Source organism: Chiloscyllium punctatum, chromosome 2 (genome assembly GCF_047496795.1).
Source record: "Chiloscyllium punctatum isolate Juve2018m chromosome 2, sChiPun1.3, whole genome shotgun sequence".
Lineage (NCBI taxonomy): Eukaryota > Metazoa > Chordata > Chondrichthyes > Orectolobiformes > Hemiscylliidae > Chiloscyllium > Chiloscyllium punctatum.
The window spans coordinates 43,177,016-43,193,089 of NC_092740.1; the positions used below are offsets into that span (position 1 = coordinate 43,177,016).

The 16,074-nt window shown below is 41.8% G+C and overlaps 1 protein-coding gene across 2 annotated transcripts in view; it reads right to left on the minus strand.

The window, feature by feature from the left end:
- The window catches only part of polk (polymerase (DNA directed) kappa), a 79,277-nt gene that overhangs the window by 24,860 nt on the left and 38,343 nt on the right, over window positions 1–16,074 (minus strand). The window contains exons 5-6 of one of the 2 annotated variants that reach the window (XM_072547823.1): window positions 10,478–10,609; window positions 4,327–4,477 (exon numbers count right to left, since the gene is read on the minus strand). In XM_072547823.1, coding sequence (XP_072403924.1) covers window positions 4,327–4,477; window positions 10,478–10,609 — 283 coding nt within the window. Of the gene's footprint in view, window positions 1–4,311; window positions 4,478–10,477; window positions 10,610–16,074 lie in introns of both variants that reach the window. The other variant, XM_072547821.1, reaches the window with a different exon arrangement.

The following is a 16,074-nucleotide window of genomic DNA, read 5'->3' on the forward strand; positions in this document are numbered from 1 at the left end:
AAACAATTACTCTTTCTTGATCTGGCTATCCCACTGGTACAGCTGTCATCTCTGCCCACCTCTGCCCAAGGGATGCAGAATTGAAAGGATTTTTGCAGTACCAATTTAGCCATCCACTGTCAGATCTGGTTGGACCACTTGAAACATTATTGATTCCTACCCTGATCCAGGATAATTAAATCACCTTGCTCACATTCTAATAACACAGGACAGGCTCAGCAGGAACAGTGGCAGCACAATGGTATACAGACAGGAAGGCATACCAGTGGGAATGCTCAACATTGGCTGCAACTCCCATGAAGTCTCAAGGCAGTAAAGTCAAGCACAAGCAAAAATACCTTGTAACATGGCAAAATAGAAACATGAAAATGCAAGCGTCAGTAGACCATTCAATAACTTGAGCATGTTTTGCCATTCAATACAATCGTGGCTGAGCATCCAACTCAGTACCCTGTTCCCACTTTCTGATTACCACTAACACCCTCCCTCAGCTGATTAAATAGTACAAGCTGGGCGGAAGTGAAGTTGGAGCACAGAGCTGGTTGGGAAGGTAAGTGATTGATATTTGAGTGGGTGTGTTCTAGACCCCAGGCCCTACAAAGTAGGGCCTCCCTCCCATCCTCCTCCTCTTACCTAACTTTAAAGTCCACAGGTAAGCTACTTAGTGTTCTTGTTTTGGAGATGGTGTAGGAGGGAGGGCTTCAGGTATTTGGACAATTGGACTGCATTCTGGGGAAGGTGGGACCTGTACAAGCAGGACAGGTTGCACCTGAACCAGAAGGGCACCAATATCCTGGGAGGTAGGTTTGCTAGCACTCTTCGGGGGGGTTTAAACTAATTTGGCAGGGGGATGGGATCCGGACTTGTAGTCCAGCAAGTAGGCTAGCTGTTTGTCAGGATGTCCAAGAATGTATGGAGGCTATGGAGAAGGTAGCACTGACAGGGAATACTTGCGGACACAGAGATGGGCTCAAGTGTGTATACTTCAACACAAGGAGTATCAGAAATAAGGTGGGTGAACTTAAGGCGTGGATCGGTAGCTGGGACTACGATGTGGCCATCACGGAAACATGGATAGAAGAGGGACAGGAATGGTTGTTGGAGGTTCCTGGTTCCAGATGTTTCAGTAAGATTAGGGAGGGTGGTAAAAAAGGAGGGGGTATGGCGTTGCGAATTAGAAATGGTATAACAGCTGCAGAAAGCCAGTTCGGGGGGACCTGCCTTTGGAGGTAGTATGGGCTGAAGTCAGAAATAGGAAAGGAGCAGTCACTTTGTTGGGTGTTTACTATCGGCCCCCCAATAGCAGCAGAGATGTGGAGAAATAGATTGGGAAATAGATTTTGGAAAGGTGCAGAAGCCACATGGGCAGTAGTCATGGGAAATTTCAACTTCCCGAATATTGATTGGAAGCTCTTTTGATCAAGTAGATTGGATGGGGGGGTGTTTGTGCAGTGTGTCCAAGAAGGTTTTCAAACTCAGTATGTAGATTGTCCGACCAGAGGGGAGGCCATATTGGATTCGGTACATGGTAACGAATCGGGACAAGTGATGGGCTTGTTAGTGGGTGAACATTTTGGTGATGGTGACCATAATTCTGTGACTTTCACCTTGGTTATGGAGAGACCTGGGTGCGTGCAACAGGGTAGGTTTTACAATTGGGGGAAGGGTAAATATGATGCTGTAAGACAGGATCTGAGGAGCATAAGTTGGGAGCATAGGCTGACAGGGAAGGATGTCGTGGAAATGTGGAACTTTTTCAAGGAACAGATACAACGTGTCCTTAATATGTATGTACCTATCAGGCAGGAAAGAGATGGCCGTGTGAGGGAACCTTGGTTGACGAGGGAGGTTGAATGTCTTGTAAACAGGAAGGAGGCGGCGTACATAAGGTTGGGGAAACAAGGTTCAGACAGAGCATTGGAGGGATACAGGATAGCCAGAAGGGAGCTGAAGAAAGGGATTAGGAGAGCTAAGAAAGGGCATGAAAAATCTTTGGCGGGTAGGATCAAGGATAACCTTTTATGCGTAAGTGAGAAACATGAGAATGACGAGAACGAGGGTAGGTCCGATCAAGGACAGTAGTGGGAGACTGTGTATTGAGTCGAAAGAGATAGGAGAGGTCTTGAATGGGTACTTTACTTCAGTATTTACAGACGAGAGGGACCGTATTGTTGAAGAGGAGAGTGTGAAACGGACTGGTAAGCTAGAGGAGATACTTGTTAGGAAGGAAGATGTGTTGGGCATTTTGAACAACTTGAGGATAGACAAGTCCCCCGGGCCTGACGGGATATATCCTACGATTATGTGGGAAGCGAGAGAGGAAATTGCAGAGCCGTTGGCAATGATCTTTTCACCTTCACTGTCAACGGGGGTGGTACCAGGGGACTGGAGAGTGGCGAATGTTGTGCCCCTGTTCAAAAAAGGGAATAGGGATAACCCCTGGAATTACAGGCCAGTTAGTCTTACTTCAGTGATAGGCAAAGTAATAGAAAGGGTACTGAGGGATAGGATTTATGAGTATCTGGAAAAACACTGCTTGATTAGGGTCAGCCAGCACGGATTTGTGAAGGGTAGGTCTTGCCTTACAAGTCTTATTGAATTCTTTGAGGAGGTGACCAAGCATGTGGATGAGGGTAGAGCAGTGCATGTAGCGTACATGGATTTTAGTAAGGCATTTGATAAGGTTCCCCATGGTAGGCTTATGTGGAAAGTCAGGAGGCATGGGATAGAGGGAAATTTAGCCATTTGGATAGAAAACTGGCGAACCGGTCAAAGTCAGAGAGTGGTGGTAGATGGTAAATATTCAGCCTGGAGCCCAGTTACAAGTGGAGTTCCGCAGGGATCAGTTCTGGGTCCTCTGTTGTTTGTAATTTTTATTAATGACTTGGAAGAGTGGGTCAGTTAATTTGCAGATGATATGAAGATTGGTGGAGTTGTGGATAGTGAGGAGGGCTGTTGTCGGCTGCAAAGTGACTTAGATATGATGCAGAGCTGGGCTGAGGAGTGGCAGATGGAGTTCAACCCTGTCAAGTGTGAGGTTGTCCATTTTGGAAGGACAAATAAGAATGCGGAATACAGGGTTAACGGTAGGGTTCTTAGTAAGGTGGAGGAGCAGAGGGATCTTGGGGTCTATGTTCATAGCTCTTTGAAAGTTGCCACTCAGGTGGATAGAGCTTGTAAGAAGGCCTATGGTGTATTAACGTTCATTAGCAGAGGGATTGAATTCAAGAGTTGTGACGCGATGTTGCAGCTGTACAGGGCCTTGGTTAGGCCACATTTGGAGTACTGTGTGCAATTCTGGTCGCCTCACTTTAGGAAAGATGTGGAAGCTTTGGAGAGGGTGCAGAGAAGATTTACCAGGATGTTGCCTGGAATGGAGAATAGGTCGTACGAGGATAGGTTGAGAGTGCTAGGCCTTTTCTCATTGGAACGGCGAAGGATGAGGAGTGACTTGATAGAGGTTTATAAGGTGATCAGAGGAATAGATAGAGTAGACAGTCAGAAGCTTTTTCCCCGGGTACAACAAAGTGTTACAAGGGGACATAAATTTAAGTTGAAGAGTGGAAGGTATTGGGGGGGGGGAATGTCAGGGGTAGGTTCTTTACCCAGAGAGTGGTGGGGACATGGAATGCGCTGCCTGTGGGAGTGGCAGAGTCAGAATCATTGATGACCTTTAAGCGGCAATTGGATAGGTACATGGATGGGTGCTTAAGCTAGGACAAATGTTCGGCACAACATCGTGGGCCGAAGGGCCTGTTCTATGCTGTATTGTTCTATGTTCTATGTTCTATGTACTCGTCCATGTTGAACACCACTTGGTGGAATACAGAAGGCACGAGTGCGATGATGCTATTGCTTTAAGAGGTTATTCTGTTCTTTTTTTTAAAAAGGAAGGTTTAACGACTGGTGACAAGTTATCTGTAAGAAAGTAAACAGCTTGCGAGGCCTTGGGTTGGTCTTGGATGGTATGCCAGGTGCAGCATCAGATCCACCAAATTGCAGAAATGACAACACAAAATGAATTGCTTGCCAAAAAGTAGAAGCAGCATGTTATTGACAGAACTAAGCAGTCCCACTAGCAATTGCTCAACGCCCTGCTGTAATGGGCACAAGCAGTTCCAAAAATAGCACTAAGCTCAATGATAGGGAAGCTCAGAATATCAAAGCAAAAGACAAGGTTGAAGAATTTGCAATTATCTGGTCCAATGAAAGGTTATCAACCTGAAACTTAAATCAGATTTCCCCCAACAGGTACTTGTGATCTGCTGAACATTTCCTTCAATCTTTCTTTTAATTTCACATTTCTAGTACCTGCAGCATATGTACCTTTCGAAGCACCTTCTCCATGATAATAGTATGTCCGTTTATGTTCAGGCCAGTTTTGCCTTTGTTGCAAATGTTCTGTTATATCCAGGTAGGCTTCATCAAGACTCATTGGTATAAAATTGGGGTCATAATCCATCAGTATCTCTTGTACCTAGAGCAAAAAATGGTTTTGAAAGTATTTTAAAGCTTACAGAGATTCTGATTAGGAACTCAGCTACACCATAGTTACAATGAATAATATAGCACATTGTTTCATCAAATTTCAAGTTTTATATTCCACATTCCATTTGGCAACCAACACCAAGTTACAAATTAGAAAAGAAGGATAGCCTGGGGAGTATTTTCATGACAAAAGTATTCCCTTGCATATGGTAGTTACAAGAAAATTAAGAATCAATTTTGTGCCTTGTAACAGACCATTTCAATTAAATGATTAAGTTTCCTCCTGTACCTTTCTAACAGTTTAAGCAGCTGTCCTGAGGAGAGAGAGGTTGAGCTCCACTAATCCCTTTATAAGGGCAGTCAGCAGCCTTACCTATGTCCACAGTGCAGTGTTGTTAAAAGGCATACAGCAACAGCAGGAGAAATGGAATACAGACATAGTCAGTCTGATGGGAGTAGCTTCCCAGTGTCCAGCAACTTGCTTATGCAATGACAAGCCTCTGCCACCAGAAGAAACCCACTCACTGTTTTTGTCATTCAAAATTAGAAAAATTGAACTTTCCCACTGACAACTGCTGTGAAGCTGTCAGAGCATGGAACCCAAACATAGCTAGAGAAATTGGCCAAAGATTATAGTTAGTTATTTAATTATCCATCTCAGTTGGCTTCTGTGAGGCCGTTGCCTGGGAAAAGCAGTCAAAGATGTACCACATGGGCAAATCAGGCAGACACATTTTTGCGGCTGTTATGGAACAGTGGTAGTGTCCTTGCAACTGGGCCAGAAGACCTGTGTTCAATTCCCACCTATGCTGGAAATGTCTCACCACATGTTTGAACAGATGTGGCACAATTTTGTCTAATTTTGCTGTTTCTACTGGTCACCAGGCCTCGAAGTGCCTGACAAGATTCACCTCAATATGTGCACTACCATGTTGACACAACAAATGCAGAGTTAAGTTCATAAGTACATCATCACAGTGTAGAAAAAAGGTCGAGTGAAATATACTGTAATTTTGCATAGGAAGTATAGAAAAGGATACTTGACTATACTGCACTGTTATACAGAAAGAAGCACACAAAAGGAGGAAATAGCAAACAATATTACAAAAGTATTGGTACTATAGTCAATTATTTGCATTAAATTTCAATATTGGATTATAGCAACAAAATGGAGAACATAGGGAATGCTTAATAACTAGTACAAAATCTTTACCTACATGTAATCCAGAAGAAAAGATATTTTAGTTTATATTTATAGCACTCAAGGAAGATATTCTATATTATAAATTGAATTTGAAATGTAATGCTTTGGATGGATAACATAATAAAAAGATTAATAAAAAACCTGATATGAATAGTTAACCATCATAGTAAGTCATGAATTCATTCTAGGATGAAGAAGTCTTCCTGATTACACAGGTCAAGAGGATTTATAATTGATGTTCATGTTGAATTTGTTGAATTTTTAAAAGTTTCCAATTATATAGCTTGTTCCACCTGATAGTTATCATTATGGTTCCTGGACATAAGAGTCACATTGCATATATATAAAGTTTATCTCTACAGAAGTCCAATATATACTGGAATACAGTGACAAGAAGGTATAATACAATCATAGGTCCTTAGCCATTTCATATTTCAATATCTACTCACAAACTCTTTCAACACAAAGTAATAGGAGTGGACTGTAAAGAATAGTGTTCGCAGCACCCAGAAACAAACATTTAAAGGCACGACTATTTAGAAATCAGAATTAGGACTCTTGTCCAATTTTTTGGGACTTCAAATATTTAGTCTGAATTTAAGTAGATCACTAACTAAAACATGGAGCTAAAAATCCTTTCCACAAGGTACACAATAAAATGTTTTCAGTCAAGATGGCAAACAGTACAACTTTCAAAACTAGCAAAAGCAAGAAGCTAAGTAAAATAAACTACAAACATGAAGTACCAATTTATGTGAAAATACCAATTGATATGAACTGACAGGAAATCACTTTTCGATAGAAAATAGTAGTTGTCTTTTCCCGAGGATGGGGAAATTTCAAGTCTAGAGGGCATATTTTTATGTGAGAGGAGAGAGATTTAAAAAAACATGACGCAATTTTTTTTACACAGAGGTTAGTTTGTGTGTGGAATGAACTTCCTAAGAAAGTGGCAGATGTGGGTACATTTACAATATTTAGAAGACATTTGGATAGAGACATTAATAGGAAAGGTTTAGAGGGATATGGGCCAGGACCTGGCAGGTGGGACGAGTTTGCTTTGGGATTATGGTTGGCATGGACTGGTTGGACCGAAGGGTCTGTTTCCAAGTTATAAGACTATGACTCCACAACAGCCCAGAGCACTTCAAAGAGGTGAAATGAAAAATGAGCAGAGTGGGAGGTGTTAAAGAGAAGTCAGTCGCTTGGTCCTGACAGGGGTCTTAAAGAATGAGTAGTTCGTGGATAGGGACAGAAATTTAAAGAGGAAATTCCAAAACCCAGAGGCAGACATGACTGAAGATACAGCCAAGAATAGTGAAATCGAGAAGGGGAAATGACCACAAAACTGGAGTCACAGGGAGGAGATTCCTGGAGTGAAGGATTTATAGTGGTTGAGGAGGAGATGTAGTGCAGTAAGGCCATAAAGTGATGAGCGTTTCATATGTCACATTCAGATGACATTTTTAAAAAAACATTAAAATAAATTTCCAAATTTTTAAAATTTGGATTTATTCTTCTGATCGCTGTTAAAGTAGCCCCCGTTTCCACAAAACTATCTAAACTCGCTTCCTGATTCTTGCTATTTTTCATGGGAAAAATCAGTTTTTAGACATTTTTTAAAAATCTCTTATTACCAGCTGGAAGAAGTATTATCCTCAACCACATCTCACCCTTTATCCTTCAAACTGTTATTTCATTACCATCCGCACTTTCCTCTCTAAAACTGTTGCCTTTTTCCTGAAAGCCATCTCAAATCAGCAAGGACTGGAGTGAGTGGCTAGCAGGACCTCATACAAGATAGGAAACAGAGAGAAGCATTTTAGTTGTGTTAAAGTTTAAAAAGGTGGAGGATGGGAGCAGAGCAGGGAAACATCTTTATAATTGATTTTGAAGCTGACAAAAGTTTGGATGAGTTTAGATCAGAGTGGTGCTGGAAAAGTACAGCAGGTCAGACTGCATCCGAGGAGCAGGAAAATCGACGATTCGGGCAGAAGCCCTTCATCAGGAATAGAGGCAGGAAGCCTCCAGGGTGGAGAGATAATTGGGGGGGTTGCTAGGGAGAAGGTAGCAAAGAGTACAACTGGTGAATGGGGGTGGGGATGGAGATGATAAGTCAGAGGGGAGGGTGGAGCAGAGAGGTGGGAAGGGAGATTGGCAGGTAGGACAGGTCATGAGGACACTGCTGAGCTGGAAGGTTGGAACTGATGTAAGGTTGGGGGGAGGGGAAATGAGGAAACTGGTGAAGTCCACATTGATGCCCTGTGGTTGAAGTGTTCTGAGGCGGAAGATGAGGCATTCTTCCTTCAGGGGTTGGGTGGTGAGGGAGCGGCAGTGGAGGAGGCCCAGGACCTGCGTGTCCTCAGCAGAGTGGGAGGGGGAGTTGAAATGTTGGGCCACAGGGCGGTGGGGTTGATTGGTGCGGGTGTCCCAAAGATGTTCCCTAAAGCGCTCTGCGAGGTGGCGTCCAGTCTCCCCAATGTAGAGAAGACCGCATCGGAACAGCGGATACAGTAAATGGTAGCTGTGCAAGTAAAACTTTGATGGATGTAAAAGACTCCTTTAGGACCTTGGATGGAGGTGAGGGAGGAGGTGTGGGTGCAGGTTTTGCAATTCCTGCAGTGGCAGGGGAGGGTGCCAGGAGGGGAGGGTGGTTTGTTGAGGGGGGGGGGGGTGCATGGACCTAACCAAGTAGTCACGGAGGGAACGGTCTTTGCAGAAAGCGGAAAGGGTTGGGGAGGGAAATATATCTCTGGTGGTGGGGTTCGTTTGGAGGTGGCGGAAACGTTGGTGGATGATATGGTTAATACGAAGGTTGGTAGGGTGGAAAGTGAGCACCGGGGGGGTTCTGTCCTTGTTATGGTTGGAGGGGTGGGGTTTGAGGGCGAAGGTGCGGGATGTGGATGAGATGCATTGGGAGGGCATCTTCAACCACATGAGAAGGGAAATTGCGATCTCCAAAGAAGGAGGCCATCTGGTGTGTTCTGTGGTGGAACTGGCCCTTCTGGGAGCAGATATGGCAGAAGCGGAGGAATTGGGAATACAATTGCTCCCGATGCGGTCTCCTCTACAATGGGAAGACTGGACACCTCCTCGCAGAGTGCTTCAAGGGACATCTCCGGGATACCCGCACCAATCAACCCGACCGTCCCGTGGCCCAACATTTCACCCAAACAGAGTGATGCTATTTTTTTAAGAAGTGAAGGGATAGTGCTTGCTTGTACTTAACAATGTTAGTAAGCATAGAACTCAGAAGTGAGGTCAGGCAGACAATAGCTTTGTGGGAATACAATCAAGATGAAAGCAAGCAGAAAACAGATTTTTAAAAGTTTTTAAAATATTTACTTGCTTTCTCCATGTATTTTTAAATCTCTTTCTCCCCACAAAATCAACCTATAAAGTTGGTCAAAAAATTGTAGGGTTTGTTTTGGAAATTTGAAATTTGGCAGCTGACACTAAACTTCGAAAAACTGGAAACTAGGAGAGTATGGAACTCCAAATGACATTAACAGGCTGGTGGAGTGGGCAGATAGATGGCAAATGAGGTGCAATGCGAAGTGTGAAGTGCTGCACTTTGGTCAGAAGAACACAGATCATGTGCATATATCATTGAAGCTAGCAGGAAAGACGGTGAGAGCAATTAATTAAGCATTCAATATTCTCAGCTTTAATAACGGGAACGTAGAGTACTAGAGCAAAAAAGGTTATGCTGAATTTGAACATGACATTTATTAGACTCAGCTGGAGTAATGTGCAACATTCTGGGAAGCACACCATAGGAAGGATGTGAAAGTATTGTAAAGACTGCAAAGACATTTACAAGAATGGTTCTACGACTGCAAAACTTCTGTTATGGAGATACATTGAAGGGATTGGGACTGTTCTCTTTGGAAAGGCGGTGGCTAAGAGGAGATCTAATAGACATTTTTGAAATCATGAAGGGACTGGATAGAGTAGATAGGGAGAAACTGTTCCTGCTCATAACAGGACCAAGATTGAGAAGGCACAAATCTAAACTGATTTGTAAAAGAAGAATTTGTGATATGCGAAATGGCTTTTCATACAAGTTGTTCAGGTCTGGAATGCACTGCCTGGAAGTGTGGTATTGACAAGTTCAATTAAACCATTCAAAAAGGCATTAGAAGATTATTTCAAAAATAAATAACATGCAAGGATATGGGGAAAAGGTAAGGGAATAGCATTAAGTCATGAAACTAATCTGGAAAGCTAGTGCCATCATGATATGCTGAATGGCCTCTGTCAGTGCCATAACGCATTTGTGATTTTGTGGCTCTGCACTAGACAATATAAATACGAAGGCGACAAAAGCAGGCCAAAGGCTCAAAATTCTTCTACAAATAACTCATTTTCTGACTGTCCAGTACCGGCCCAGCATCTAAAATATGCAGTCAGGAGTGTGATGGACTACCCTTCAATTGCCAGCTCCAATCACATTCAAGCAACATTATACCATTTAAAACAATGCAGCTGCTTATCGGCACCTATTCACCCCTGTCCAAATTGCCCACATCCCATATGTAAATATAAATAAATAGATAGCAGCAAGGAGGCAAATGTCACAAAAATATAAGAAATTGGGATATAATCTTTGGGATTAATAAGGCATATCCTAAATGAAATTAGTGCAAGTAAATGATAAGAAAATAGCATTAGACAAGGAACCAATCTCAGGAATATTAATGAAAGAAAGCAGAAAACACTTCTAGCAGAAGGCAAAGAAGCAGTAAATAAAATTATGGAACAATGATCGAATTCAAGGCTTACCTCCTTACTTGTTGCTCGATACTTAGCGAAATTTGTTGGAATGATAATTAAATTTGGACAGAGTTTCTTAGCAATAAATCCAGGCATGGCTGCACGTACTCCATATTTCCTGGCATGATAATTTGATGTTGACTTAAAGAATAAATGTTATTGCATTAGAAAAAACACTCTCAATGAAATCTACAAAAATTATATTCAAGAATTAGTAACATTATGGAGTACAATCATAAAAATCTTCAAAAACATTCATGTGTTCATAATTAGCATGCAACCAAGTTAAATTTTACAACATGAGAACCATTGAATTCAATTTACTTCCAAGCACATGTGAAATTTTAAATAATTCATTGCATTGAATAGCCGGATTAGCCAGTACTTATTGCTCATCCCTAAGTGCTGTTGATGATGGTGGTGGTGAACTGGCATCGTGAACTACTGCAGTCATGTGGTGGACGTACACTCAGTGTGCTGTTAGGGAGAGAGTCCAAGATTTTGATTCAATGACAATGAAGAACTGGTGATACAGTTCTGGGTCCAGAAGATGTGTGGCTTGGAGGGGAAGGTGCAGGTACTCCCATCCATCTGCTACTCTTGTCCTTCCAGGTGGTAGAGGTTGTGGATTTGGAAGTCGCTATTGAAGGAGCTTTGGAGCGTTGTTGCAGCGAATCTTCTATATCGTAAACACTGCTGCTAATGCACATTAGTGAATGTATTTGATTATGTGAACGGTGTTGTCTTATTTACTCCTTTTTAACTTGGGAAAAATAGTTTGAACAAACTTACATTATTAAGAACAAAGAACAAAGAAAATTTACAGCCCAGGAACAGGCCCTTCGGCCCTCCAAGCCTGAGCTGATCTAAATGTACTGTCTAAACCTGTCAGTCAATTCCTAAGCATCTGTATCTCTCTACTCCCCACCTACTCATGCATTTATCCAGACGCATCTTAAATTAATCTACTGTGCCTGCCTCTACCACCTCTGCTGGCAACGCGGTCCAAACGCCCACCACCCTCCATGTGAAGTACTTTGCTTAACTGAAGAAAGTCCATTGGAGTAAATTCTTCATTGTATGTAAATATGATGGTACACTTACAGGCAAAGCATAGCCTCTCTAAATTCTAAAGTAAAATCCTGTTATGCTGAATCATGCATTGTGACGGTAAATGACTAATTTCACCTCTTCACAATTGTAACCTATCTACCTGGCAACTGTAAATTAGTACCCTGAATTCTTTTTGTAGTGAATTTATTTGATTCATTTAATTGTTTTATTTAAAAACCTGATCTTGAAATGATGGAAAAGAAGTTATCATAGTTTCAAGGTACATTACAGAAATTGTGTTCAGCAGTCCTGAGAGACATGGATTGATAATGCTTGGTTGATGACACCAGTGTCAGAAGGCAATGGAGACAAGTCATTCAATGTTTTAACACTTAAGATTTTAGCTTTACATTGAGGGAAGAGAAGAGTTACTACTGCAAGATGACAACTACGAAAAGGCGCAGCACCTCCAAGTTGCAGACGAGGAGACCAGCACTACTACCTCATTTACTAGTGAGTTTCACAACTAATTAAGCAATTGCACCACTTACTTTACAGACCATACTCTCAGAATTAAGAGGTATGAAAAAAAAGTGAAAAGAGCTGGGTACATTAAACTTTGCAGCCATGATGATTTGGAAGTTACTGGCAATGCTTCGAAACTATTTTTCTTCTCAGTGACGGGAAACCCATGGCAAATGTGACGCCACTGTTTAAAAAAGGAGGTACACAAAAGACAGGCTAGTTAGCTTAGATTCAAGCATTTTCCCCACTGCAGAAGTTTCATTAAGGAAGAAATAGCAAGGCATGTGGATAGAAATTGTCCCATTGGGCAGATGCAGCATGGGGTCATGAAAGGCCAGATCTGTTTAACTTACTGGAATTCTTTGAGGACATTACGAGCATGGTGCACAACGGCGAACTGGTGTATGTGGTGTACTTGGGCTTTCGACAAGATATCACACAAAAGGCTGCTGCATAAGATAAAGGTGCACAGTACTAAGGGTAATGGATATAGGATTGGTTAACTAACAGAAAGCAAAGAGTGGAAATATATGGATGTTTTTCTGGTTGGAGATCCCTGTGGCTAGTGGTGTGCCTCAAGGACTGCAATTGTGTATAATTTGCACAGATGATTTAGAGTTGGGCACCAATTGTAGTATCAAGGTTAGAGTGGTGTTGGAAAAGCACAGGTCAGCCTTTCCTGATGAAAGGCTTTTGCCCAAAATATCGATTTTCCTGCTCCCCTGACCTGCTGTGCTTTTCCTGCACCACTCTAATCTTGACTCTAATCTCCAGCATGTGCAGTACCCACTTCTGACCAATTGTACTATGTCAAAGTTCACAGATGACATTAAGATAAGTGGGACAGCAAAGTGTGCAGAGGACACTGAAAGTCTGCAGAGGGATATAAATAGGTTAAGTGAGTGGGCAAAGGTCTGGCAGGTGGAATACAATGTTGGCAAATGTGAGGTCATTAATTTCAATAGAAATAACAACAAAATGGACTATTATTTAAATGGTGAAAAATTGCAGCATGTTGCTGTGCAGCGGGACCTGGGTGGTCTTGTGCATGTATCACAAAAACATTAGTTTTTAGGTGCAACGGGTAATTAAGAAGGCAAATGGAATACTGTCCTTCATTGCTGCAGGCTTGGAGTTTAAAAACAGGGAGGCAATGCTGAAGCTGTATAGGGTGCTGGTGAGGCCACACCTGAAGTACTGTGTATAGTTTTAGTCTCCTTACTTGAGAAAAGATGTACCAGCACTGGAGGGGTTGCAGAGAAGGTTCATCAATTGATTCTGCAGTTGAGAGGGTTGGCTTATGAGGAGAGATTGAGTAGACTAGGACTATAATCATTGGAATTTAGAAGAATGAGGGACGGATCTATCTGAGCATATAAAATGATGAAGGAAATGGATAAGATACAAGCAGGGAGGATGTTTCCACTGCAGGTTGAAACTAGAACGAGGGGGCGTAGCTTAAAAATAAGGGAAAAGCAGATTTAAGAGTTGAGGAGGAACATCTTCTCCCAAAGGGTTGCGAATCCATGGAATTCCCTGCCAGTGAAGCAGTTGAGGTGACCTCATTGAATGTTTTAAGGTAAAGGTTGACAGATTTTTGAATAGTAAAGGATTTAAAGATAATATTGAGTGGGTGAATAAGAGGAGCTGGGTCCATGAAAAGGTCAGCCATGATCTTATTGAATGGCAGAGCAAACTCCTCCTCCTACTTCTTCTGTTCTTATTTTCATTGATTTCTCTGGGCCTCCTGAGGCTATTTGCCTTGGGTAACTCTGCCTGGGATACTATTTATAATAGCATAGGTCACAGAAGCTAACAAAACATGTCGCCATTATTTTAAATCTGTGCTTGCCCTTGCCTGTTGATTTTGTTCAATCAATTTGAATGCAACAAGAACATGCAATGCGACGTGTTTTGAATTCAAAACAAGCAGTTAACTTCTCATACTCAACAAGATTTTGATTCAATTGCACAAACATTTAATACAGATGGCATACTTGGAAGATTTTGAATATGGATCCTTCCCTTAGCAGCACCAACTTGCAATGCTCACAGTTTTGTAGCATTCTCTACATTACAATAGCGACTGCATTTCAAAAATTATTAATTTGCACCACGAAGACATGAAAGGGGCCATATAAATACACATAATTCTTTAGTTTCCGTATCTAGAATTATCTAGTAGCTAAAGTAATCATTGGCCCTTTAGAGGATAAGAAGGGGCATTTAGTCATGGGATATGTTGAAACGGCAGAGGCACGGAATAGGTATTTTGTGTCAGTCTTTACAGTGAAGGATACAAATAACATGCCAGTAATTGACAAAGAGACGAAGTTAAGTGAAAACCTGGAAACAATCATTATCGCAGGAGCCTTGATGGAATGCACCCCAGAGAACTAAAAGAGATGGTTGGAGAAATAGCAAGTGCATATGGGGTAATTTTCCAAAACTTCCTTGACTTTGGGGCAGTTCCAGCAGATTGGAAAACAGCAAATGTGATGCCACTGTTTAAAAAGGGCAGTAGACAAAAGATGGAGAATCATAGAGCATTAAGCTTAACTTCTGTAGTGGGGAAGATGCTGGAGTCTATTCTCAAGGAAGAAATAGCAAGGTACCTAGATGAAATTGTCCCATTGGGCAGACGCAGCATGGGTTCATGAAGAGCAGGTCATGCTTAACTAATCTTTTGGAATTGTATGAAGACATTCTATGAACGGTGGATAACAGGGACCCAATTGATGTGGTGTACCTAGATTTCCAAAAGACCTTTAACAAAGTGCCGCACAAGAGGCTGCTACATAAGATAAAGATGCATGGAATTACAGGTAAAGTATTAGCATGTAGAGGATTGTTTAACTAACAGGAAATAAAGAGTGGGGATAAATGAGTGCTGTTCTGGTTGGCAATCAGTAACTAATGGTGCGCCTCAGGAATCAGTGTTGGGATCGCAATTATTTACAATTTGCATAGATGATTTGGAGTTGGAGACCACGTGTAGTGTGTCAAAGTTTGCAGATGACACTAACATGAGTGGCAGAGCAAAGTGTGCAGAGGACTGTGAAACTTTGCAGAGGAACATAGATACTTTAAGTGAGTGGGCAAAGGTCTGGCAGATGGAATACAATGTGAAGTCATCCACTTTAGTAGGAGTAACAGTAAAAAGGACTATTACTTAAATGGTTAAAACGTTGCAGCATGCTGTTGTGCAAAGTGACCTGGGTGTCCTTGTGCTCGAATCACAGAAGGTTAGCCTGCAGGTACAACAGGTAATTAGGAAGGCAATTGGAATTTTGTCCTTCATTGCTAAACGGATTGAGTTTAAAAGCAAGGAGATTATGTTGCAGCTGTATAGGGTGCTGGTGAGGCCATACCTGGAGTACTGTGTGCAGATTTGGTCTCTTTACTTGAGAAAGGCACTAAAGGAGGTTCATTAGGTTGATTCCAGAGTTGAAGGGGGTTGGTTTATGAGGACAGATTGAGTGGACTGGGATTATGTTCATTGGAATTTAGAAAATTTTGGGGGGGATCTAATAGAAACGTATAAAATTATGAAGGGAATAGATAAGATAGATGTAGAGAGGATGTTTTCTCTGGCAGGTGAAACTAGGACAAGAGAGCATACCCTCAAAATTAGGCGGAGCAGGAATTGAGAAGGAACTTCTTCACCCAGAGGGTTGTGAATCTACGGAATTCCCTGCCTAGTGAAGTAGTTGATGCTATTTCAGTAAATGGTTTTAAAGTTAAGATAGATTTTTTTTGAACAATGAAGCAATTAAGGGTTACAATGAGAGGGCAGATAAGTGGAGCTGAAGCCACAAAAAGATCAGCCATGATCTTATTGAATGGCGATTGGGCTCGAAGAGCCAGATGGCCTACTCCTGCTCCTGGTTTTTATGTTCTTATATCACAGCATTAGATTTTAATAAACACACTTTATGATTCATAAGGCATTAAAATTTCCCATTGCCATCAATATGAAGAAAAGTCTTCAAGGATCAGGAAACAGTATATTATACTCTTGATTTTAT